The sequence below is a fragment of the Anomaloglossus baeobatrachus genome, chromosome 4 (genome assembly GCF_048569485.1).
Source record: "Anomaloglossus baeobatrachus isolate aAnoBae1 chromosome 4, aAnoBae1.hap1, whole genome shotgun sequence".
In the NCBI taxonomy this organism is placed as follows: domain Eukaryota; kingdom Metazoa; phylum Chordata; class Amphibia; order Anura; family Aromobatidae; genus Anomaloglossus; species Anomaloglossus baeobatrachus.
The window spans coordinates 54,395,693-54,422,558 of NC_134356.1; the positions used below are offsets into that span (position 1 = coordinate 54,395,693).

The 26,866-nt window shown below is 45.3% G+C and overlaps 1 protein-coding gene across 1 annotated transcript in view; it reads left to right on the forward strand.

Moving 5' to 3' along the window:
* ANXA6 (annexin A6) overlaps positions 1–26,866 on the forward strand; it is a 108,279-nt gene that overhangs the window by 49,479 nt on the left and 31,934 nt on the right. The window contains exons 3-13 of the mRNA XM_075344340.1: positions 1,429–1,519; positions 3,607–3,701; positions 3,835–3,948; positions 11,724–11,814; positions 11,899–11,978; positions 15,711–15,767; positions 18,451–18,544; positions 19,467–19,562; positions 25,098–25,156; positions 25,811–25,933; positions 26,328–26,386. Coding sequence (XP_075200455.1) covers positions 1,429–1,519; positions 3,607–3,701; positions 3,835–3,948; positions 11,724–11,814; positions 11,899–11,978; positions 15,711–15,767; positions 18,451–18,544; positions 19,467–19,562; positions 25,098–25,156; positions 25,811–25,933; positions 26,328–26,386 — 959 coding nt within the window. The remainder of the gene's footprint in view (positions 1–1,428; positions 1,520–3,606; positions 3,702–3,834; positions 3,949–11,723; positions 11,815–11,898; positions 11,979–15,710; positions 15,768–18,450; positions 18,545–19,466; positions 19,563–25,097; positions 25,157–25,810; positions 25,934–26,327; positions 26,387–26,866) is intronic.

The following is a 26,866-nucleotide window of genomic DNA, read 5'->3' on the forward strand; positions in this document are numbered from 1 at the left end:
CACCCAGCTGGCTATTGACTAGATTTATATACAGGAAAGAGGAGGCCATATCTTCTGAACGGCGATGCACAGGAACAAAAGAAAGACAATACCGGATTCAGAACAGTAGATATTACATATTATGGCAAGTGACAGGTCCTCTTTTAACCCCTTCACTCCCAGTCAATTTTTTCGTTTTTGTATTTTCCTCCGTTTCTTCCAAGAGCTATAACTTTTTTTTTTTTTTCCCCGACAATATAGCCATATGAGAGCTTATTTTTTGCGGGACGAGTTGTAGTTTTGCATTATATCATTTATTCTGCCACATAGAGAGGCTGCCAGCGACATTTAACTGGTTAATAGCAGCTGGTGGATCGGAGAGACACTTGATGACTGATTAAATAATCTGTCGTGTGGCGAAAGATGCGTGCTTAGCATGTGAGCCCGCATCAAAGGCAGGGACACAGCCAATGATGTAAACATACATCATTGAATAGGTTACATGTGAGGGTAAAAATGCAGGCTCAGCTTGTAAGCCCGCATCTAGGGCAGGGCCACAGCCAATGATGTAAATATACATCATCGATCATGAAAGAGTTAATGGGTTACATGTGAGGGAAAAGATGTAGGCTCAGCACGTGAGCCCACATCAAAGGCAGGGACACAGCCAATGTCGTAAACATACATCATTGATCACAAAGAGGTTAATATGTTACATGTGAGGGTAAAAGTGCGGGCTCAGCTTGTAAGCCCGCATCTACGGCAGGGCCACAGCCAATGATGTAAATATACATCATCGATCATGAAGGAGTTAATAGGTTACTTATGAGGGGAAAGATGCGGGCTCAGCGCATGAGCCCGCATTAAAGGCAGGGACAAGGCCAATGACGTAAATATACGTCATCGATTGTGAAGAGGTTAATAGATCCATGTGAGGGGAAAGATGCGGGCTCAGTGTGTGAGCCTGCATCAAAGGCAGGGGAAAAGCCAATGACATAAATAGGTCATAGAACGTGAAGGGGTTAATAGGTTACATTAATCTGTATAAATAAACATGCCAATTGAACAACCCCCTAAACCTGAGTTCAGAAACTTTGTACGCTGCCAATCATGAAAGTTTAACCATATGTATCAATCACTTTTCAGATCTTCTGCATCCTAATAATTTAATATTTTCTTTATTTCTATAGCGCCAACATATCCCGCAACACTTTGCAACCTTTTAAAGGGGTTGTCTGACCACAGGTAATCTGGTGCGAGTGCTCCAATTAATCTACTATAAACAGATTACCTGTGAGTCATCAATCACTGTGCCCGGACAATCCCTTTAAACTTTTTGACTGTGATTATTATTTTTATTTATTTCAGCACTTTTAATGTGAATTATTTATACATAATATATAATCACTGTACTTTTATGTAATACTCAATTCTCTCTCACTCTTGCAGGGAGGCCGTTACAGAGGATCCGTGAAGGATTACCCTGACTTTGATGCCAGCCAAGATGCTGAAGCCCTTTATAAGGCCATGAAGGGATTTGGTACGTGTAAATAATACTATTTAAGGGAATCTGGCCTTTCAGAGAAAATATAGTTTGAAGGTCCCAGAGATTCTCCAGGTGATTGACTGTTGTCTTGTGGTGTAAAAACCCCAGGATGGACCTGTCAATCAACTACAGCAGAGCAAGGAGAATCCACATGTTCAAAACTATATTCCACACAAAAGCTCCTATGATTCAGAGAACAATATACCTGACTGCACATGTTCAGCCAGGGTCTGATTCAGGCTCCGTATTGTACAAAAAAATATACTCGGAAGAACAAACCTTAAACGGTTCGCACTCAGACCAATGTTATCTAATGTAGTGCAGCGGAAAGGGTTTTTTTTTCTTTTTTTTTTACTTATCGATTAAGCATGTGAAAAAATTTGCAGCATGCACCATGTTTCTTGTTGAGTGCTGTCTAATTTTCACAAACTGACAGAATGGAAAGGCTTTGAAGAACTTCCACCTCCCCATTTCATGAGTGTATCTCTTTCGGTGGAGACCCTGGGTGAATCTGGTGTCAGATGGTCACAGCGTCTTGCCACTGGCAGGTTCACTACTATTATTTGATACAGCACCACAACCAAGGAGATGTTAATGGTTAAGCACCCTTTCCTTTCCTGCCTGGCTGCTCGCTGTAGCTGCCAATCTTAGCTGTGGCTCTTCGGGATTACTCCCCTTCCCTATTTAAGTCATGTGATCTGATAACATCATGTCTGTGAGAGCTGCTCTGGAGACCTCATGATGATTGACAAGTGTGTACCCGCAGTTAGGGGTACTTTGTACACTACGACATCGCAGGTGCGATGTCGGTGGGGGTCAAATCGAAAGTGACGCACATCCGACGTCGCTGTCGATATCTGAGTGTGTAAATCCTTTTTGATACGATTAACGAGCGCAAAAGCGTCGTAATCGTATCATTGGTGTAGTGTCCGACATTTTCATAATTTAGCTGCAGCGACGGTACGATGTTGTTCCTCGTTCCTGCGGCAGCACACATCGCTGTGTGAGAAGCCGCAGGAACGAGGAACATCTCCTTACCTGCGTCCTGCAGCTCACGCCGGCTATGCGGAAGGACGGAGGTGGGCGGGATGTTTACGTCCCGCTCATCTCCGCTTCTATTGGCTGCCTGCCGTGTGACGTCGCACGATCCGCCCCCTTAGAAAGGAGGCGGGTCGCCGGCCAGAGCCACGTCGCAGGGCAGATAAGTGCATGTGAAGCTGCCGTAGCGATAATGTTCGCTACGCCAGCTATCACAAGATATCGCTGCTGCGACGGGGGCGGGTACTATCGCACTCGACATCGCAGCAATCGTCTTGCGATGTCGCAGCATGCAAAGTACCCCTTAGGGTGCAGGCTGTCAATCAGTATGGCATTGGCAGTGAAGTCCCGTCAACAGAGCAGATCAGAAGAGAAGAAGCTGCTTTGTCCATGTGAAATCATCGGAAGCTGCAGAATTGGCGGAGCAGTCAGTGACCTCTCTGTGCCAGCAGAGATTGGGGTCAGACAGAACAGACAGGTAGTTATAGACTATCTGCCTCTAAGTTCTTAGCCCCATAGCAAAAAATAATAAAAGTACTGGATAACCCCTTTAAAAGAAAGTTCTTGCCACCCACACACCCACTGGCTCGCCACCTTGCCCCCCGAGCGCCCATTCATCAGATAGCCAGTTGGCACAGGCACATTGAATATGGGGATTTTAAGAATATTGACTTTTCACCCATCACCTGGCACAGTAAGGCAGGCCTGATGATACAAATATTTGGAAAAGGACAATGGTACATTGATTAGTGACTTTTTTTGTATTTTCTTTTCTTTAGAACATTTAACAAAGAAAGCTTAAGTAAAAAAAATCCCACAGGACTAAAATCTTCTCGGTCTGACTGATACTATAAAGCTCTATATTAATAATTTCCTGGAGCCCAGACATTATTTTTACCATCACAACCCCACCTAGGGGCTTAAAAAATGTCTGGTCTTTTTAGGTCAAGTATGAGCCTACGTTAATTCCAGATTTAGTTGCCTTCTGCCGGGTCCTTGAGACTCATTACTTTTAATTAATGGATCAATGTCATTTCTTGTAGGCAGCGATAAACAAGCCATCCTGGACCTCCTCACAGCCCGGAGCAACCAGCAGCGTATTCAGATTATCCAGGCCTACAAGTCTCTCTATGGCAAGGTAACTATGGAGGCTTAACTTATGGCCTATTGGGCCATGGGTTCAAATTTTACTCATCGTCTTCCACTCATAGACCCAGTTGCTATCATCATCCGTGTTCCTAAATATAACTTACTTTTACATTTTTCCTTAGGATCTTATTGATGACTTAAAATATGAACTGACCGGTAAATTTGAAAGACTAATCGTAGGTCTCATGAGACCCCCGGCATATTTTGACGCTAAGGAAATAAAAGATGCCCTGGATGTGAGTATATAGTAATATAATAAGTATAACACAATACCAAATAATCAGTATTGACTATTAATTTCTTTGTCGCTCCATTGGGAGACCCAGACAATTGGGTGTATAGCTTCTGCCTCCGGAGGCCACACAAAGTATTACACTTAAAAGTGTAAAGCCCCTCCCCTTCTGCCTATACACCCCCCGTGCCTCACGGGCTCCTCAGTTTTTATGCTTTGTGCGAAGGAGGCTGACATCCACGCATAGCTCCACATCTTAGTCAGCAGCAGCTGCTGACTATGTCGGATGGAAGAAAAGAGGGCCCATAACAGGGCCCCCAGCATGCTCCCTTCTCACCCCACTCTGGTCGGCGGTGCTGTTAAGGTTGAGGTACCCATTGCGGGTACATAGGCAGGAGCCACATGCTGTTTTCCTTCCCCATCCCTTAATGGGCTCTGGGTGAAGTGGGATCCTAATCGGTCTCCAGGCACTGGGACCGTGCTCCCTCCGCAGCCCCTGGGGAATCTGCTGGACAGGAGCCGGGTATCGTCAGGGACAAGTCCCTGCTACTGTGAGGTACTCTGTGTCCCTCTGGGGGACCACGCATGGAGCGCTTGTGCCATACACACTGCAGCACTGCTGGGTGTGTTAGTGCGCCGGGGACTACCGCGCCGGCCGCGCTTATTTGCCGGCCGCGCTTATAACTTTAGTCCCCGGCTTTTGCGGCCTAGTATCGCATATTCCCGCCCCCAGGCCTGCCAGTCAGGGGAAGGGCGGGACGCTGCACAGGACGTCAGCGCTGAGGGCTGGAGCATACTTTGTATCCTCCTCCCCCCTCACTCAGCACAGTGGGGCATCAGATTCCCGCACTTTCTAGGGCACGCCCACGGCCCCCTCCTCCCCACAGAACGCCGGCAGCCATTCCTGTCAGCACTTCTGACGCTGGAGAGGAGAGACAACACGGCTCTGGGAGGCCCAGGCAGGGAATCTGGTGATCACACAACCGCTTTGAGCGGTCGGTAAGCAGCACCTGGGTGCTGGCCCCACTGAGTGCCGAAGTGTACATATATATATATATATATGCTTATATGCTATACATTTACACTGTACGGTCGCACTGTTGATTTTTGGCTATATACCCTCCTGGATTGTACTCAGAGGAGACAACAGCATGTCGTCCGCAAAAAAGCAAGGGTGCCAAAGCACAGGCTTACTTTGCAACCTGTACCTCATGTGCGGCTATACTACCGGCAGGTTCCACCGATCCTCATTGTGTGCAATGCTCGGCCCCTGTGGCACTTACTCAGCCGGAGCCTCTGCTACTGGTGGCCCAGGTGGAACCACCTGCTACCACTGTCCAGGTGACAGGGACGGAGTTTGCAGTATTTGCTGACAAACTGTCTGAGAGTATGGATAGATGGTCTGCTAAGATACTAGAAGCCTTACAGTCCAGACCGGTGACTCAGGCCACGGGCACTGTTGAATCATTGACCCCAGGCCCCCCTCAGTTGGAGCAGCAAAATGCTCCTGGGGTAACCCATAGGTCCCAGGGTGAGGTCTCTGACACGGACCGCAGTCCCAGGCCGCCTAAGCGGGCTCGCTGGGAAATTCCCTCGACTTCATCACAGTGTTCAGGGTCTCAGCATGAGGACTCTCTGGATGATGAAGCGGAGGTAGCAGATCAGGATTCTGATCCTGAGGCCGCTCTCAACCTTGATACACCTGAAGGTGACGCCATAGTGAATGACCTTATAGCGACCATAAATCAGGTGTTGGATATTTCTCCCCCAGCTCCTCCAATTGAGGAGTCAGCTTCTCAGCAGGAGAAATTCCGTTTCTGGTTTCCCAAGCGTACATTGAGTACGTTTCTGGATCACTCTGACTTCAGAGAGGCAGTCCAGAAACACCGAGCTTGTCCAGATAAGCGTTTTTCCAAGCGCCTTAAGGATACACGTTATCCCTTCCCCCCTGACGTTGTCAAGGGCTGGGCTCAGTGTCCCAAGGTGGATCCTCCAGTCTCCAGACTGGCGGCTAGATCCATAGTTGCAGTGGAAGATGGGGCTTCACTCAAAGATGCCACTGACAGACAGATGGAGCTCTGGTTGAAATCCATCTATGAAGCTATCGGCGCGTCTTTTGCTCCAGCATTCGCAGCCGTATGGGCACTCCAAGCTATCTCAGCTTGTCATGCGCAGATTAATGCAGTCACACGTACGTCTGCTCCGCAAGTGGTGTCCTTAACCTCTCAGGCGTCGGCGTTTGCGTCCTATGCCATTAATGCTGTCCTGGACTCTGCGAGCCGTACGGCGGTAGCATCCGCCAATTCGGTGGCAGTCCGCAGGGCCATGTGGCTACGTGAATGGAAGGCAGACTCTGCTTCCAAAAAGTTCTTAACCGGTTTGCCATTTTCTGGCGACCGTCTGTTTGGTGAGCGATTGGATGAAATCATTAAACAATCCAAGGGAAAGGACTCATCCTTACCCCAGTCCAAACCAAACAGACCTCAACCACGGAAGGTACAATCGAGGTTTCGGTCCTTTCGGTCCGCGGGCAGGTCTCAATTCTCCTCGTCCAAAAGGCCTCAGAAGGATCAGAGGAACTCCGATTCATGGCGGTCTAAGTCACGTCCTAAAAAGACTGCCGGGGGAACCGCTCCCAAAGCGGCCTCCTCATGACTTTCGGCCTCCTCACACCGCATCCTCGGTCGGTGGCAGGCTTTCCCGCTTTTGCGACGCCTGGCTACCACAGGTAAAAGACCGTTGGGTGAGAGACATTCTGTCTCACGGTTACAGGATAGAGTTCAACTCTCGTCCTCCGACTCGGTTCTTCAGAACATCTCCGCCCCCCGAGGGAGCCGATGCTCTTCTTCAGGCGGTGTGCACTCTGAAGGCAGAAGGAGTGGTGATCCCTGTTCCTTTTCAGCAACAGGGTCACGGTTTTTACTCCAACTTGTTCGTGGTGCCGAAAAAGGACGGATCCTTCCGTCCTGTTCTGGACCTAAAACTGCTCAACAAACATGTAAAAACCAGGCGGTTCCGGATGGAATCGCTCCGCTCCGTCATCGCCTCAATGTCCCAAGGAGATTTCCTAGCATCAATCGACATCAAAGATGCTTATCTCCACGTACCGATTGCTCCAGAGCATCAGCGCTTCCTGCGTTTCGCCATAGGGGACGAACACCTTCAGTTCGTGGCACTGCCTTTCGGCTTGGCGACAGCCCCACGGGTCTTCACCAAGGTCATGGCAACAGTAGTAGCAGTTCTGCACTCTCAGGGACACTCGGTGATCCCTTACTTAGACGATCTGCTTGTCAAGGCACCCTCTCAAGTGGCATGCCAACACAGCCTGAGCATTGCTCTAGAGACTCTCCAGAGTTTCGGGTGGATCATCAATTTTCCAAAGTCAAATCTGACACCGGCCCAATCACTGACATATCTTGGCATGGAGTTTCATACTCTCTCAGCGATAGTGAAGCTTCCGCTGGACAAACAGCGTTCACTACAGACAGGGGTGCAATCTCTACTTCAAGGCCAGTCACACCCCTTGCGGCGCCTCATGCACTTCCTAGGGAAGATGGTAGCAGCAATGGAGGCAGTTCCTTTTGCGCAGTTTCATCTGCGTCCACTTCAATGGGACATTCTCCGCAAATGGGACAGGAAGTCAACGTCCCTCGACAGGAACGTCTCCCTTTCTCGGGCAGCCAAGGCTTCCCTTCAGTGGTGGCTTCTTCCCACTTCTCTGTCGAAGGGGAAATCCTTCCTGCCCCCATCCTGGGCTGTGGTCACGACGGACGCGAGCCTGTCAGGGTGGGGAGCGGTTTTTCTCCACCACAGGGCTCAGGGTACTTGGACTCAGCCAGAGTCCTCCCTTCAGATCAATGTTCTGGAGATAAGGGCAGTGTATCTTGCCCTAAAGGCGTTCCAGCCGTGGCTGGAAGGCAAGCAGATCCGAATTCAGTCGGACAACTCCACAGCGGTGGCATACATCAACCACCAAGGCGGAACACGCAGTCGGCAAGCCTTCCAGGAAGTCCGGCGGATTCTGCTATGGGTGGAAGCCACAGCCTCCACCATATCCGCAGTTCACATCCCGGGCGTAGAAAACTGGGAAGCAGACTTTCTCAGTCGCCAGGGCATGGACGCAGGGGAATGGTCCCTTCACCCGGACGTGTTTCAGGAGATCTGTTGCCGCTGGGGGATGCCGGACGTCAACCTAATGGCGTCCCGGCACAACCACAAGGTCCCGACATTCATGGCACGGTCTCAAGATCACAGAGCTCTGGCGGCAGACGCTTTAGTTCAGGATTGGTCGCAGTTTCAACTCCCTTATGTGTTTCCTCCTCTGGCACTGTTGCCCAGAGTGTTACGCAAGATCAGGTCCGACTGCCGCCGCGCCATCCTCGTCGCTCCAGACTGGCCGAGGAGGTCGTGGTACCCGGATCTGTGGCATCTCACGGTGGGCCAACCGTGGGCACTACCAGACCGACCAGACTTGCTGTCTCAAGGGCCGTTTTTCCATCTGAATTCTGCGGCCCTCAACCTGACTGTGTGGCCATTGAGTCCTGGATCCTAGCGTCTTCAGGGTTATCTCAAGAGGTCATTGCCACTATGAGACAGGCTAGGAAACCAACGTCCGCCAAGATCTACCACAGGACGTGGAGGATATTCTTATCTTGGTGCTCTGATCAGGGTTTTTCTCCCTGGCCATTTGCCTTGCCCACTTTTCTTTCCTTCCTTCAATCCGGATTGGAAAAAGGTTTGTCGCTCGGCTCCCTTAAGGGACAAGTCTCAGCGCTCTCTGTGTTCTTTCAGAAGCGCCTAGCCAGACTTCCACAGGTACGCACGTTCCTGCAGGGGGTTTGTCACATAGTCCCTCCTTACAAGCGGCCGTTAGAACCCTGGGATCTGAACAGGGTGCTGATGGCTCTTCAGAAACCACCTTTCGAGCCAATGAGGTATATTCCTCTCTCACGCCTTTCTCAGAAAGTGGCCTTCCTAGTAGCAGTCACATCACTTCGGAGAGTGTCTGAGCTAGCAGCGCTGTCATGCAAAGCCCCATTCCTGGTGTTTCACCAGGATAAGGTGGTTCTGCGTCCGGTTCCGGAATTTCTCCCTAAGGTGGTATCCCCCTTTCATCTCAATCAGGATATCTCCTTACCCTCTTTTTGTCCTCATCCAGTTCACCAATGTGAAAGGGATTTGCACTTGTTAGATCTGGTGAGAGCACTCAGACTCTACATTTCTCGTACGGCGCCCCTGCGCCGCTCGGATGCACTCTTTGTCCTTGTCGCTGGCTAGCGTAAAGGGTCACAGGCTTCCAAATCAACCCTGGCTCGGTGGATCAAGGAACCTATTCTCGAAGCTTACCGATCTTCTGGGCTTCCGGTTCCCTCAGGGCTAAGGGCCCATTCTACCAGAGCCGTGGGTGCGTCCTGGGCTTTGCGGCACCAGGCTACGGCTCAGCAGGTGTGTCAGGCAGCTACCTGGTCGAGCCTGCACACTTTCACGAAACACTATCAGGTGCATACCTATGCTTCGGCAGATGCCAGCCTAGGAAGGCAGGTCCTTCAGGCGGCGGTTGCCCACCTGTAGGAAGGGGCCGTTTTACGGCTCTATTTCGAGGTTTTACTTTACCCACCCAGGGACTGCTTTTGGACGTCCCAATTGTCTGGGTCTCCCAATGGAGTGACAAAGAAGAAGGGAATTTTGTTTACTTACCGTAAATTCCTTTTCTTCTAGCTCCAATTGGGAGACCCAGCACCTGCCCCTGTTCCCTTCGGGCTCTTGTTCTTTGTGTACACATGTTGTTCATGTTCAATGGTTTCAGTTCTCCGAAATTTCTTCGGACTGAATTTACTTTAAACCAATTTATAACTTTTCCTCCTTCTTGCTTTTGCACCAAAACTGAGGAGCCCGTGAGGCACGGGGGGTGTATAGGCAGAAGGGGAGGGGCTTTACACTTTTAAGTGTAATACTTTGTGTGGCCTCCGGAGGCAGAAGCTATACACCCAATTGTCTGGGTCTCCCAATTGGAGCTAGAAGAAAAAGGAATTTACGGTAAGTAAACAAAATTCCCTTCTTTATAAATTACATCATTGGCCTAAAAAATCCAGGACAATGGAATCCATCAAATTGCTGGGTGGTCTTATCTATCATGACTCCAGGAATGAGCCCTTCAACCTAATAGCCAACACTTGGCATTTGCACTTGTATATTTCTACTGACTTTAGAAATAAAAACCTTAACCCTAGAACGCATACCTCGGGCCTTGCAGGCCTGCTAGGTCATTTGTTTTCTATGGTAGATTGTTATGCTTGCGCGTTCTAGGGTTAAGAAGGTTTTTGTGTGTATTACAAAGCTCAAGGATGTAAGAAAAAAAAGCTCAAGGTAAAACATGAAGGGTAGGAGGGAGGCGATAAGGACCGAATGGAAGGAAAGGATGAATTGAGGATTCAAAAATTTATGGAGGCCGAAAGAGGAGTAATGAAGGCATAGAAAGATGATAGATCCTAGGAAGGTAAGAAAAGAAGGAAGAAAAGCATGAAGGAAGCAAGGAGTGACTAAAGGAAGAGCTGGTAGGAGGAAAAAAGAATATGTAGATAGCATTGCCAGCCAGAGCTGGGTGTCGGCTGATTCAGGTTCACTGGTCTTCAACCCTGCAAGAATTAATTCCTGTAGACAGGTGAGCAGGAACTAGGAGCTCTGGTTGCTAATTACCATGTGCCGCGGTCTTTTTCCTATTTAAGGCATGGCTTTCTTCCAGTATGCGCCGATGAAAGCTTCAGCTTAGCTCCAGCGATTCTGGTCTTTTTGGTGAACCTGTTTATTGTGATCTTTGTTGCGATATTGAGTGGTGTGGATGTTCCCCTGTTGTGTGTGATTATCTTTCCTTTTTGTTGTTCCCCAGTACACATATTGTCTCTCAATTGTGTTTAAGTGCAGTGTGTATGAGTTTTTGTTCTCCCTTGTCTGTATTGATTTTGTGGAGTTTTGGTATTGGGTTTTCCAGCCTACCCCCAAGGGAGGGGAAGTAAGATCAGGGCTCGGACAGGAGTTAGGGTCATGTTGGGGGCTCGGGCCAGGCTACCATGAAGCCTATCTCTGAGATAAGGGACATCATAGGGTCTCGAGTTTGAGGGCCAGCTTAGGGGCCCCTATTCTGTCATTACATACCCTGTGACAGGTATATAATGAAAAAAGGAATTAGTGATGATGGGGAAAGTAAAGGGTAAACATGATGTTGAGAAGGAATATTGGGAGGGAAGTAGAAGGCAATGGCTGAAAGAGTGAAGGGTCTGGAAGGAAGGTAAGAAAAATAGGAAGGAAAGGAAGAAGGAAGGAAAAAAATGAATGAAGATAGAGATGGTGGGATGAAAAAGAATGGAAGGCTATAGGGAGGAAGTAATGAAAAATGGAACGCTTGATGGAGGAAGGAAGTAAAGAAACAGCATGAAGATGAGAATGAAAAGAGGAAGACAGAAGGCAATTGCTTTAGGAAGGAAGGAAAACAAAGGTGGAGGGGCTAGAGGATAAAAAGGGAGGACTAAATAATAGAAGGGGTATGAAGGAAGAGCGAAAAGGAGTGAGGCATGGAGAGATGAAGCAAGAAAGGAATTAAGGAAAGACTGTTTGGAGAAAAGATGAGAGGAATTGATGGAAGAAGGAATAAATGGATGATGTCAGCAAGGAGAGGGAGGACAGAAGAAAAGATGGTTTGCGAAGGGATGGAGCGATTCTCAGGGCTGTTTTGTTAGTTTTTCTTTTTTGGCCTTTGGTGTGATATATTTTCCCTCATTTTAGGGTGCTGGGACTGATGAGAAGTGTCTGATCGAGATCTTGGCCTCCCGGGACAATCAGCAGATTCATGCACTAGTGGAAGCCTATAAGGACGGTAAGCTGGGAGAGGATCCTAGGAAGATATACGATCAGTTGTCATATGCATATTTGCTCATCTCTGTTCCCTGGTTTATTTCAGCTTATGAAAGGGATCTGGAGTCGGATGTCGTCACAGATACCAGCGGACACTTTAAAAAAATGTTGATTGTTTTGTTGCAGGTAATAGAATTGGTAAAGACGTACAGCACACATTGTGTAGGCGACATACATAACTTTACCAAATCTCACAGGGGATGGTCTTTTGATAGACATTGATGAGATTTGACCAGGATATGCCATCAGACTCCCCCTTCCCCTGTTGAGAGAGGGGAGCCAGCACGATCTGAAATTGGCATGCATCATATAAAAAGTGAAAATTCACAGATTTATTCCAACTGTACTACAATAAAAAAATGAGATTTTTAGCAAATAATTGATCAATTTTTTGAGCCACCCCTGCCAACGTCACGGCAAATCTCAATAGGGGGGTCCTACTCTACATTCTGTATTTCATGTGCCATGCGGCCTCCTAGATAAAGTTAAAAGCAGAACCATAATACAGCACACATACCTGTAACCTGTATATAACCGCTTCTATGTTGCAAAAAAGGCACTTGTGGATAGAGACCAGCCCAGGTCCCAGCATGTGGAGCAAGCTCTGCACCATACCAGGACTATATCAGAACTGATCCTCCCAGTGCCAAACAGCAACCATTGATAAAGGCGGACCAGATCCAAGATGGTGCTTAATTAGCAATGCCTGTGGAAAGAAAGGGTGAGGCAACTGAATCTGAACAGCTACCAACAGGAGGAATACAAAGCATAACTTTACCAAATCTCACAGGGGATGGTCTTTTGATAGACATTGATGAGATTTGACCAGGATATGCCATCAGACTCCCCCTTCCCCTGTTGTAGCAGTGCCAACTCATCTTGTCATCTCCATTTGGCTTTTACCAGGTCACTTTGTATATCCCACCAATGATCATGCAGCCTCCAGAAAGTCAATTGGAGGCAATAATAAACACAGTTTTAGAGACACTACCCATGTACTGTTTTTGCACAGGGGATCTTTTCTGTCTGGTTAGTACACTTGTACATAGTTTCCAAGGGGACCCGGCAGGAGGGTTGTTCCAAACATCTTGGAGAACTAACCACCAATGTTGTCTTGTACAAATTCTTATATCTCTCCATGTAATCTCAGACATACTGGATGCTGAGATCAGGGCTCTGCCTGTATTTCTCAGCATTGAAGACTTCATTGATCCAGACCAAATCTCCAACTCCATTTGCTGAAATGTAGCTTCAAATTTGCAGTGATCCACCGTACTTCACAGTTCCTACAGACACTCAAAATTGTAATGCTCTTTAGGCCTTTGGCAAACAAACTGCCTTCTACTACAGCCCAATATTTCACATTGTGACCTGCCATTTTTCTTTCGTGAAGACCACTTTTAGCCAGTATGATAAATCCCAAGCACTCAGTTGGACACGAGAGGTAATGCAAAATGTGTTTTATTAGTAGACTATTTGCAAAAAGGAAAAAGAAACGCCACTACCAAAAATAGAGCAAAGCCAACGTTTTGGCCTAATTCGGCCTTTGTCAAGGTCTTGCCTATAAAAGATGATAAAGAGTATTTACACACCAAACAGTGACATAGTATAACATAATTTACATATATACACAAAATAATTATACACGTAAAGTACAGACCAAATGTTTGGACACACCTTCTCATCTCTAGAACAACTGTTAAGAGGAGACTTTGTGCAGCAGGCGTTCATGGTAAAATAGCTGCTAGGAAACCACTGCTAAGGACAGGCAACAAGCAGAAGAGACTTGTTTGGGCTAAAGAACACAAGGAATGGACATTAGACCAGTAGAAATCTGTGCTTTGGTCTGATGAGTCCAAACTTGTCTTTGTAGAAAAGGTGAACGGATGGACTCTACATGCCTGGTTCCCACCGTGAAGCATGGAGGAGGAGGTGTGATGGTGTGAGGGTGCTTTGCTGGTGATACTGTTGGGGATTTATTCAAAATTGAAGGCATACAGAACCAGCATGGCTACCACAGCATCTTGCAGTGGCGTGCTATTCCATCCGGTTTGCGTTTAGTTGGACCATCATTTATTTTTCAACAGGACAATGACCCCAAACACACCTCCAGGCTGTGTAAGGGCTATTTGACTAAGAAGGAGAGTGATGGGGTGCTACACCAGATGACCTGGTCTCCACAGTCACCAGACCTGAACCCAATCGAAATGGTTTGGGGTGAGCTGGACCGCAGAGTGAAGGCAAAAGGGCCAGCAAGTGCTAAGCATCTCTGGGAACTCCTTCAACACTGTTGGAAGACCATTTCCGGTGACTACCTCTTGAAGCTCATCAAGAGAATGCAAAGAGTGTGCAAAGCGGTAATGAAAGCAAAAGGTGGCTACTTTGAAGAACCTAGAATATCAGACATATTTTCAGTTGTTTCACACTTTTTAAAGTATTTCATTCCACATGTGTTAATTCATAGTTTTGATGCCTTCAATGTGAATCTACAATTTTTAGAGTCATGAAAATAAAGAAAACTCTTTGAATGAGGAGGTGTGTCCAAACTTTTGGTCTGTACTGTACGTATAATAGAATGGTGGATGAGACGAATTGGACGTCTAAGGACTGTACCATAAGTAAGGCGTTACTTTTCAAAGGTACTTTGCTAAATGGAAAAGAGAGCAATTAATAAGCACCATGAGAACAATGTAATGACATATAGTAAAATCAAGCAAGCGCTGGTATGGTTATATGAATCATAGGTCAAACCAGGAGGAGGTATTCAAATAGACATTAAGTAATGTTAATATAGGGGCAGTATAGCAAAGGCGTTGACCATCAAGTAAATTGCAAAATAGGATTGTTAAGTAGCTAAATACAGGGTTGCGTCATTATATAGTACAATCAGGTATCAACATATTGTAAGGTTATAACATACCAAAAGCCAGGAAGGCATGGAAGATGGGTAGAGGGAGAAAAAGGATGCCTGTAGTGAAAAAAAGGTGAAACAATGATGAATAACGGTGCCTGAGAAAGCAAACCAACAGATGGGAATGAGAGAAAGCGTATAGTGGACGTTACCTGGAGAGCACAAGGAATGGGGACAGGGTCCCAGAGGTCTGTGGTACTGGCAGGAGGAGTGTGGCGATACTGCACAGTATAGTGCGTGTTTATAAGGGCTGAGTGCCATTTCTGGGTATGAGTCACTCAAGCCACTGCACACTTTTGGCCAGACTTCTCCAAACAGTACACTGGTATCGCTGACTCTCACTGGTTCCCACAGTTATGAGCTTAAGACACTGCTAAACATTTTTCGATTTCGAAGGGAAGTGACCTTGATATATTAGTCATCTGCTGCTCTTAGTTTCCTTGGCCGACCATTGTGCCTATGGTCCTCAACGTTGCCATTTCTCAGTGCCCTCAACTATGGCATATACATACAGATACTTATCCCTCATATAATACCATCAGGCAGGCGTCTGAGTGGCACCAAATTTATTCTGCAGTTGAAAAACGACCCTAAACATACAACCAATATCATTAGGAATGATCTTCGGTGTAAAGAAGAACAAGGAGTCCTGGAAATGATGATCCGGCCCCCACAGAGCCCTGATCTCAGTATCCTCCATTCTGTGTGGGATTACAAAGAGAAGACAGACGGATTTGCACAAATCTCATACACTGAAGATCGGTGATTAATTCTCCAAGATGTTTGGAACAGCCTCCTCACCAAGCACCACACCTGTCTAATACTAAAGAACAATACTGTGCATATTGTGCCAAGTGAAATAATATTATAAATTATTCAGAAATGGTTTTCTCTGCGGTTTCTTCAGCTAAAATTTACAATTATCTGGTTTTGGTCTTGTTTTACAGGGCACAAGGGAAGAAGATGACATTGTGAGTGATGAGCTTGTGGCGCAAGATGCCCAGGTAATGAGTCGATCACTGAGATTTCATATTTATAATTTTAGGGGAAAAGATAAAAAGACAACTCTAGCCATCTTTTATATAATGATTAAATTTGATCTCCATTTTCCAATGTTAACTTTAAATGTCACGGAATAAGTTTTTTGTTTTTTCATTATTGCTTTATATAGTTTTATTTTTATTATTATTATTATTATTATTAATTATTTTATTATTATTAATAATAATAATAATAATAATATTGGTCTCCTGTCACTAGCGGGTCACACATGCAGGGACTATCTTGATCAGTTGTAATTAGGTGTTCAGTTAACCTGCAGCGCCTCCGCAGGGGAAGTGCAGCATTACACTGTTCCTGTGGAAAATAAAGGGATGTCTGTAATGAATAGACACGTGGAGTCCTCCAGAACTACAGACACAGCCTAAATTCTGCCTAACATTTGAGGGTCCTGATTGGGAATCCACCTATGTTAACTCTTTAACAGGATATTTGAAAATTAAGTTGGTACATTTTACATCCCCTTTTACGAATTTTATTTTAGTTTTCTTTTAATCTTTATAATCTTTTTTAATTCATTGTCATGACTGATAAGTCAGAGAAAGCGGAGTACAGTGATTGGTTATTTCTGGCAGTCCCATAGACAATGCATGTAGGAGAGGCCAAACATATCTGCTCCATTCACAACAGGCCTCTATGGATAGTATATAACTTATATTTTGGATAAACTTCTTTATGTATATATCACATTTTATATATTTAACCTACGGTACTTTAGACATTGTAGTCTATGTAATTGGCGAATACTCCCAGTATCATTCATCTGGTATAAAAACAGGACCCAATTCTTAGGCGTTTTAGCCTTATTTTTGACTATTATTGGACTGACCCACCACAATGCCAGTGGGCTCCATGGATCCATAGTCTGTTCAATATTATGGTGTCTTTGGATTAATAACCAATTGACTCTGAATACTGATACAGCTTGTATGGAGTGACTGGTCAAATAGACCATGTACGGTTTTACAGGCTCACCTTTGTAATGTGGATTCCCTAAGCCTTAGGCCAGGGTAAGCAAAAGAGACTAACCGCGATGGCACAGCGGACAGGAGTTGTAGGACATCACGTGAATCAAGTATATCAAAAAGAGTGACCCACACATCCAACAGGTGTGAACAGGTGCCAGCTGAAAACACAATATAACTTCAAAACACATACGGCTGCACTCTAGAATGCTAACAATGAATAAGGGAACTCTGGCATTGCATTACTGCTATAGGAATATTTAAAAAAAAGAGATACTTAGCTTATGTATTGGCCAATGCATGTGAGCCCAGTATCTAACAACAAGGTGATCTCAATATATAGGGATCCTAACTTAAATGCCTCTATCTGAGTTAAAAACTTACATGTCTGGGCAGGAAGGATCTAGCTATTGGGCTGAGATCACCTTGCCGCTGGTTACTGGGCTCACATGCATTGGCTAATACATAAGCTAAGTATTTCTTTTTTTCAAATATTCCTATAGTAGTAATGCAATACCAGAGTTCCCTTAGTCATTGTTAGCATTCTAGATTGCAGCTGTATGTATTTTTGTAGTCATGTGAATCCGTGACAGCAGAATATGCTGGAAGGCAGGTAAACAAGCTTAGCAGGAAACATTAGAAGACACATGGCCAAAAGTGTGTGTGTAGATACTATACACAGGAATCGTTGCTGTATAGTCAGTCCAGGACATGCCGCAAACAAATGGTTAATGGCAGTGTTTTATGCCACTAGGAGACAGGTAATAACAGGCACTTAAGGTACCTTCACACATAACGAGATCGCTAGCGAGATCGCAGCTGAGGCACGGTTTCTGTGACGCAGTAGCGATCCCGTTAGCGATCTCGTTATGTGTGACATCTACCAGCGATCAGGCCCCTGCTGTGAGATCTCTAGCCCTTGCAGAATGGTCCAGGCCATTTTCTTCAAAGGCGATCTCCTGCTGGGCAGGACCCATCGCTGTGTGTGACACTGTGTGACAGGGTCACAGTGACTCCTGAGATCGTTATACAGGTCGCAACTGTGACCTGTATTGTTCCTGCATCGTTGGTAAGGTCTGACTGTGTTACATATCACCTGCGACCTCCCAGCGACTTACCTGCGATCCCTATCATGTAGCATCGTTTTTGGGATCGCTGGTAAGTCGTTGTGTGTGACTGGGTCTTTACTGGATTCTTGCTTGATGAAAAGATAGTCTGTTGTAGTGTGAACAGCACCAGTGTAGGAGAGAAGAGGTTGTTATGCTTACAGCAGATGAATAGTTAACTGCAGGTCCACACCAGAAAGTAAATAAGATAAAAAGCAGGCGTTTACTAAGGAGCTGATTAGCCAGCTGAAAGAAATGGATAGTGAAGCAAACATCAGAAATAGATGTGATAACATACTCAGGCACAACATAGCCATCTGAGTCGGCCTTAAATGTCCTTGGGTGATGATGTCAAAGTAGTTCATTGGGTTACCCGGAAATACTGTAATGGACAATAGCAAAGGGGGCAGCTCTAGGAAAAGAGAGCAGGGTCGAGTGCCGGTACAGGTGCGTAACAGATGGAGAGTGGACCCTCTGGGATTTAATTTGACTATGAACATGATTTGGATGTTTTTACCTTTCTCTATGGGTAATATATGAATAATCCTTGTATTCAGGATCTATTTGATGCTGGAGAAGCAAAATGGGGAACAGATGAGGCTCAGTTCATCTATATTTTGGGAAGTCGGAGCAGGATGCATCTGCAACTTGGTGAGTGAATACTTTTTCCATAGATACTTCCCATTAAATATGACACTCAGCTCCCGCCAATGGGTCCTGCATTTATCCTGAAAATGGGAAATCTGACCGTCTCTTTGAGCAGTCCGCATAAAGTCACTGTTCTCAATATAAGGGGGTCCTATGGGGACCCACATTCTCTATACATTTATGGCATATTCTATGGATATGGAATAAATGTATGAGATATTCATATTAAGGAATAATGACAACTTTTATTGTACCTATGTGATTGTGGGGAAGTGAAGTCCAGCGGATCACAGGCAAATGGATTAAAACCTTTTCTTTATTTTCATCTCATTAAAAATGGACAGACAGCATCCATGATCCATGAATAAGAACTTACGACACGGCGTTATGTTGAAACGCGTTGGATAACTGTACCTTGTGGATGCTGTCTGTCCATTTTTAATGAGCTGAAAATAAAGAAAAGGTTTTAATCCATTTGCCTGTGATCCGCTGGACTTCACTTCCTCTGAATTTGTTTCCCTGTGCCTGGGATTTCCATGCAGGATCAGTTGGTCCACTCCTTAGATTTTCACATCATAGCGGTGAGCTGGAATACTTTTCTCTTGGTATGTGATTGTTGGTTACATAATCACAGGTGTAAGTCCTTTATTGGCTTAATATGAATTATCACACATTATAGTTTCTTCATCATCATATTTTATGAAAAGGTGTGCCCTGATTGGTTACGGCTGTACTTCTGGTCAGTACTGGCCAATCATTGCTTCCAGAGCAGCTCAGTTTGTTTTATGTTTATGGGTGGAGCTATCAAACATTGAAACTGCTGACGCTAACTACCATAATTAAATTCCAGAGGTTTTAGGTTGTAAATCCCCTTTGTTGATGCCGGTATTGCATAAAATATATATATATTTTTCTGTTCTTGCAGTTTTTGATGAATATGAGAGAATTGCTGGGAAGAAACTTGAGGAGAGCATAAAGGGAGAACTTTCAGGAGACTTTGAGAAGTTGATGCTGGCCGTAGGTAAAATTTTGGGGGGGGAAATTCTGTGACTATTTTGGTTGTCAGAAGTCTTACAGGCAGTGGCGTAACTACCGCGGTCGCAGCGGTCGCGATCGCGACCGGGCCCGGGAGGTTAGGGGCCCGGCGGCGGCCAGGCAGATCAGCAGCCAGCTCCTGTCAGTGTGAGAGGAGCCGCGCTGATCTGTCACAGACCACGCGGCCGCTATTTGACCCGCTTCCGACGACGACACCGGGCCCCCCTGCCTGGTGTCAGCGGCGGCACCGGGGCCCCCTACCTGGTGTCAGCGGCTGCGGCACCTCACCCGTCACCGCGCACAGTAATGATGAAGCATAGCGCGGCCGGTGCCGCGCTATGCATCACCATTCTCCCCCTGTGCGGTGACTTCACTCCCGAGCAACTGCTGTGCTGAGTGCACAGAGTGCAGGACGGGAGGACACCGACCGCAGCACCGGGAGAACGAGCAGCAGGGAGGACAGCAGCGGTGGAAGGAAGAGAGAAGGTGAGTACTTGTTGTTTTTTTTTTTTTTTTTGTTTTTTTTTTAATATAAGTGAGTAAACGGTGGCCAGAGGCTTGGGAAGGCAGTTCTGGGGAAGCTGCATTATTATACATGGAGGCCTGGAGAGGCTGCATTATACATGGAGGTCTGGGGAGGCTGCATTATTATACATGGAGGTCTGGGGAGGCTGCATTATTATACATGGAGGCCTGGAGAGGCTGCATTATACATGGAGGTCTGGGGAGGCTGCATTATTATACATGGAGGTCTGGGGAGGCTTCATTTTTATACATGGAGGTCTGGGGAGGCTGCATTATTATACATGGAGGTCTGGGGAGGCTGCATTATTATACATGGAGGTCTGGGGAGGCTGCATTATTATACATGGAGGCCTAGAGAGGCTGCATTATACAGGGAGGCCTGCAGAGGCTGCATTATACATGGAGGCCTGCAGAGGCTGCATTATACATGGAGGCCTGGAGATACTGCATTATACATGGAGGCCTGGAGATACTGCATTATACATGGAGGCCTGAGGAGGCTGGGTGCATTGTTATACATGGAGGCCTGGAGAGGCTGGCTGCTACATTATACATGGAGGCCTGGAGAGGCTGGCTGCATTATTATATATGGAGGTCTGGGGGGTTGCATAATACAAAATGAAGGACACCTTATACATGGAATATAGGGGTGCATTATGCATGGAGGAGTATGGGGCTGCATAATGCAATATGAAGTTTTATGGGGTTGCGTTATAATACATATAGGACTCAGGGGGCTACATTATAATATATGGAGGACTATGGAGGCTACCTTTATACATGGACTATGGGGGTGCATTATAAAACATTGGGGACTATGTGGTGCAGTATAATATATGGAGAACTATGGGGTGAATTATAACATATGGAGAACTATGAGAAATTCATTATAATAATTGGAGGGCTACTTTATACATGGAGGATTATGGGGGTGCATTATAATATATGGAGGACTATGTGGTGCAGTATAATGCATGGAGAACGATGTGGTGCAGTATAATATATGGAAGACTGTGGTGCAGTATAATGCATGGAGAACTATGGGGTGAATTATAATACATAGAGAACTATGAGAAATTCATGATATTAATTGAAGGGCTACTTTATACATGAAGGATTATAGGGGTGCATTATAATATATGGAGGACTATGTGGTGAAGTATTATATATTGAGTACTATGGGGTAAATTATAATGCATGGAGAACTATGGGAAATGCATTATAATACATGGAGGACTATGGAAGTGTATTCTAATATATGAAGGGATATGTGGGACCCTTTATACTATTTGGAATGCTATGTGGGGGCCATTATAGTATTTGGAGAACTATATACAAGGGGGGACAAAGATACAAGCATGGGATGGGAACGTTTTGTGCTGAGGGAAAAAGGCTCTTTTCCCTCAGCACCCAGCTTTCCCATGCTCTGCTATACATCTTCTCTCAGCACCCAGCGTTCCCATGCTCTGCTATACATCATTTCTCAGCACCCAGCTTTCCCATGCTCTGATATGGTAAAGCTGGGTGCTGAGGGAAATATGTATAGCAGAGCATGGGGAAGCAGTGTGCCGAGGACAAGATGGATATCAGAACATAGGAAAGCTGGGTGCTGATAGAGGGATTTCAGATCATGGGAAATCTGGGTGCTGTGGGTAAGAGCCAAGTGTCAGCGTCATTATCCCGTACCCTAAGTGTCGGTGTATGTGGAGGGGGGCCCAGGTCTGAACTTTGCACCAGGGCCCATCAAACTCTAGTTTCGCCACTGCTTACAGGTAATGATCAGCTCTTCTCTACATCTACAAGGAGTCATGTTGAAATTTTAGTGAATGAAAACAGTGGTGTGATATCATCCATGGATGTCTGTGGAGTAGCTGAATCAGGAATAAAGGGATAAGTTAAAGCTCCAGGGACTTAAAGCAACTGTAACAGTACCCTCCCCTACAGTACCATGTGCAGTTTGTAACACCAGTGTCTTTTCTGTGCCAGAGGAACCTTAATAGCCACTCGGGCACCAGGGCACTATGTGACTGCGACTGCTACACCCCCTATAGCCAGGCTCCTTTTCAAGGACTTACTAAAGCTCAGTGACTATAAGTATACAACTAAAAAAATGTCAGGATCCAGCTCCTGTTTCTGTACCAAATGAGCGACAAAGGATAAGAAGGGAAGGGGACCCCTGGCATCTAGGAAAGGGGGAGATGGTGACCCCTGACCAAACCTACTGCTGGTCCCTGGAGTCCCTCACCACCCTAGATAGGTTCCATACCTATGCGCCGAGCCGGATACCTGACCCTAGGTATCCCTAGTACTGGGCCTTAAATAGGGAATGGGTGGGGAAGAACTCTTTGTCAACCCCACTAAATGCTAAAGGAGAACACACGGGGGGAAAATGCATGAACTATTTATCCAAAGATGACTCAAGTTAAAGTACAGCAATGCTTCAGCAACAATACAACAGAGGAGTACAAGCCACCTGCTTGCAACCAGAGCTTGTATGACCTGAAAAATATCCCCAGCACAAGTCCAGGGAAGATGGGAGTATTTAAGAATCAAGAGAATACTGATAATCAGCAGCTGGGTGGAAGGAGAGCTCACTTGGTCCAAAAGGGGAATAGATGAAAATTCAGCAGGAAAGCTACCTAGTACAATGAATACTAACCGGAGGAACAATAGAAAGTCAGGGAGCATTTTGCACAGCCAAACGCTGTGACCTTCTACTGCCAGAAACCACATGACTGTCACCCGTGACACACTCATGACACTCTTTAGTGCTACCTATAGTTAGTGGAGTTGGGAAAAATAGTGACACTGAGCTGATCCTGTGTCCCCTAGGGTAGCTGGAGCAGGGCAGTCTTTGCTCTATGCTTGCTTGAATGGTCATCTTAGTCACTAGGCATTATGCAATGTTATGACCTATCACGTCATGACATTATATGGCCTAGTAAGAGCAAGAAGCGGCCAGTTTCTTGTGTTGTGGATGCCTAACAGATACACTGCTCAAAAAAGTTGGGGATATTAGGCTCTCGAATAAAATTTCAGGATGATCCTAAAATGCCCCTAACTTTTTCAGGAGAACTTAATGTGACCTTGTGTAAACTTTTGGATGCACTTGTCCAACTGTTTGACGTTTCAGTACTTTTTGCACAACTTGCTGTTCTCCAACAAAGAGCTTAATGGCAAAATTCACAACAGTTGTTTGATTCATGAATCACCCAATAAATTTCGGGGTACAATTAGAATTGGCAATAAACAGTCCTCCTCATCATGCTGTTCACATTTTGACATGATGAGAACAAGGCCTAGGACACACTGTGAGAAAATGGTGCTATAAAAAAAATCGCATTCCACTCGGACCAATATTACTCTGTGCCCACTCCCATGAGCGATTATTTTCACTGGTGTAACGCGAGAGCAGTGCGATTCTCGCATCAGCAGGCAACGGAGGAGATAGGGAGATAAATCCCTCACCTCCGTAGTGCTGGCCCTCCCCTCCTCAGCGCTGCCCCCCATCCCCTCTGTAACTGTGGTCTGATCACATGATCGGACCACAGTCGCATGACCCTCGCATGACACTCGGCTCCTGCTGTGCAGCCAGCTTGAGCCGAGTGTCATGCGAGGATCGCACATAACCCCGTGTGGCCTCGGCCCAAGGTGACAGCTAACAATTGATCTACAGTACCTCACGATTGTGAGGCTTCAATCAGGTTGTTTGCCTACTGAAGTGGCCACTGAGCTTAGAGTATCCACTAGCAGGTTGCAACAGAGATACATAGACTGGAAGAGTCAGAAAGGTACAGAAGTGGACATCTTTTGGCCACATCCCACACTGATGACCAAGTTTTTGTGAACAATGCCTTTTGGAATTGGAGCATGAATGCTACACAATTACAGGCACATTTAAGGGAAGTGAGAGGCACTAAAGTGTCACATCAGACCATTCGAAACTATGTATATCAGCGTGGTCTGTGTGCTGGACGACTTGCAAAGGTACCTGAAGGTACTACCAGGCACAGGCACCATCTAAACTGGATGAGGGATCAGTGGAGCTCATTGCTGTTCACTGATACAAGTTGATGCCCGCTGACCAGAAATGATGGCCGCCAACGATGTTGGAGATGCCAAGGAAAGCGCTGTGCATTAGCCACTGTTGTCACCAAACGAGCCTTTTGTGGTGGTGTTACAGTGTGGGCTGGTGTGTCTAGTCAATACAGAACTGCCCTACACTTTTGAATGGCACAGTGACAGCCCCTATTCTGGAATATCATCAGTAATCCAGGCATTGTGCCTCTGAATGAAGAACACAACCTAATTTTATCTTCATGGGCAACAATGCTCCAGCTCATCAAGGTCACATCATTTGGGAACGGCTACTGGAGGCTGGGGGACCTCAAATAGAGTGGCCTGCACTTTCTCCAGACCTAAATCCCATAGAAAACCTATGGCATCAGCTGAGTCACTGGGTAAAGGCCGTAACTCCGTACCCCAGAACCTCAATCACCTAAGGGCCGCCCTTTAAGAAGAGTGAGATGCCATGCCTCCGCAGACAATAACTCCACTTGTGACCAGCAGGAGACGTCGTCGTCAGCTGTAATTGATGCTCAAGGCCACATGACAAGTTATTGAGACATTGATATTTTTGGGGGCATACTCACCATTGTTGTTGGCTTTTGTTTCAATCAATTGTTTGAGATGAGGAAATCACCATTGCTGCTGCTACTTAAATTCCCGATTGTCATGATAAAATATCACTGTAGCCTGAACGTTTTACATTAATTTCACTTCAAAGCCAAATATTCTTAATTTTTTGTTAGTCGTGTGACACATTTTTTCTCTCCACTGTTAAGTCAATATTTGGGTCAGACATTGACTTATACGTTCGCTTACTTATAGGGGAAGGAGAGGCTGTTTTCTGCCTTCTGGGAGGGAGCTACTTTGCACAACAAATTTTACTTCTATGATTAGTATCCCTTTTCAATATACTTTTATTTCTTCCCAGTAAAATGTGTCCGGAGCATTAGAAATTACTTCGCTACCAGACTGTACAAATCAATGAAGGTAAGATGCAGCAATCGTATGTTAAGTGTGTATATATATAGTTATATACTATATAATCTCATTCTATAAGCATTTACTGCACATAAGGTAAGAGACATGGCTGTATCAGGAGAACTATACTTCATTTCTAATTAAAGGTATTTGGTAATATTATTACACCTACTTCATATAGGGGTAAAATCTTGGAGATGGATATAACCCTTTAATTTACCACCTGTCACTTGCAATAAATGTGTCATTCTTTTTAAACTGGTGTAAATGCCGCTGTTCTCCTGAATCCGGCGTTGTTTTTCTTTTCTTTCTGCGCCTCTCTGTTAATGAAATATGGTCGCCTCTTCCCTATGTAGGAATCTAGCCTTTTTAGCCAAGTGTGTGCGGTCAACACTTCTGTGGGCGTGTTCTTGATAACCACACCCTCTTGGATAAGATGATTACTTTTATATACAGGGGAAAAAAGGGCCATATCTCAAGAACAGTGAGGCGCAGGAACCAAAGAAAAGTAACGCCAGATTCAGGAGAACAGCGGCATTTACACCAGCTAGACAGGTTCCCATTAAGATCAGTTACATCTTCATTTTGCACTATATAGTATGTGTATTATTTTATAAGCTTTTTTTTTTGTGGTTAATATGATTTTTTTTTTCTTGCTCCCAGGGCTTAGGTACATCTGACAACACCCTGATCCGGATAATGGTCTCCCGTAGTGAGATCGACATGATGGACATTCGGGAGTCATTTAGGACCCAGTACGAGAAGTCTCTGTACTCCATGATTAAAGTAAGTGACCCCCTCCACAGTTTTTTTTAGATTGAGGTTATTAACGACAATTTGAAATTATGAGAACAATTTTAAGGAGATGAAACTGGCTAAGACCAAAAAATGCATTTGATCAAAGGGGAAGCAAAGACAAAATAAAATGCAGACTAGTTTTTACAATAACATTTGTGAAATACATCGAAATACCTGGCTCGTCCGCCTTACCCGAGCTAACTGCCTTGTTGGGCCAGTGGTAACTTTTGGGATCCCGAGGCTCCACAGCCTGGGTGCATTTACAACCCCCGCTTGTACTGAATCTGGTGTTAAGTTGCTGACAAAATTTTTTCCCTAGTGACTGATTTGATTGATTTGGGTTTTTTCTGATAATTCATCTGTAATATTTTTTTTTCTCCAGAATGACACATCTGGAGACTATAAGAAGGCACTGTTGAACCTCTGTGGAGGAGATGATGAGTACGTATGGTTATCTGTTGCTTGTATCATTGTGATTGTGTTCCGATTGTTAGCTTTCAACTTGTTTTGGAGGTTTTTTCTTCATGATATATATATATTATATAATTGGTATAAATGTGAAAGAGACAGAGATAAACTAGTACATAAATACTGTATGTAAAGAGGCAGAGATAAAAAGATACTTGTGTAAAGAGGCAGAGATGAAAAAATATTTGTGTAAAGAGGCAGAGATAAAAAGATACATGTGTAAAGAGGCAGAGATAAAAAAAATACATGTGTAAAGAGGCAGAGATAAAAAGATACATATATAAAGAGGCAGAGATAAAAAGACAGATACAGATGTAAAGAAGTGAAGGTTTATTAGAAACCTTGAAGATTGTTCTGAAACTTTACAAAGCGTTTGCTTTTTATTGATATCCCCTTTTATTTTTATCGTTGTAAAACATAAAACATCGCTGATGTTTCTTTGTCGCTCTATTG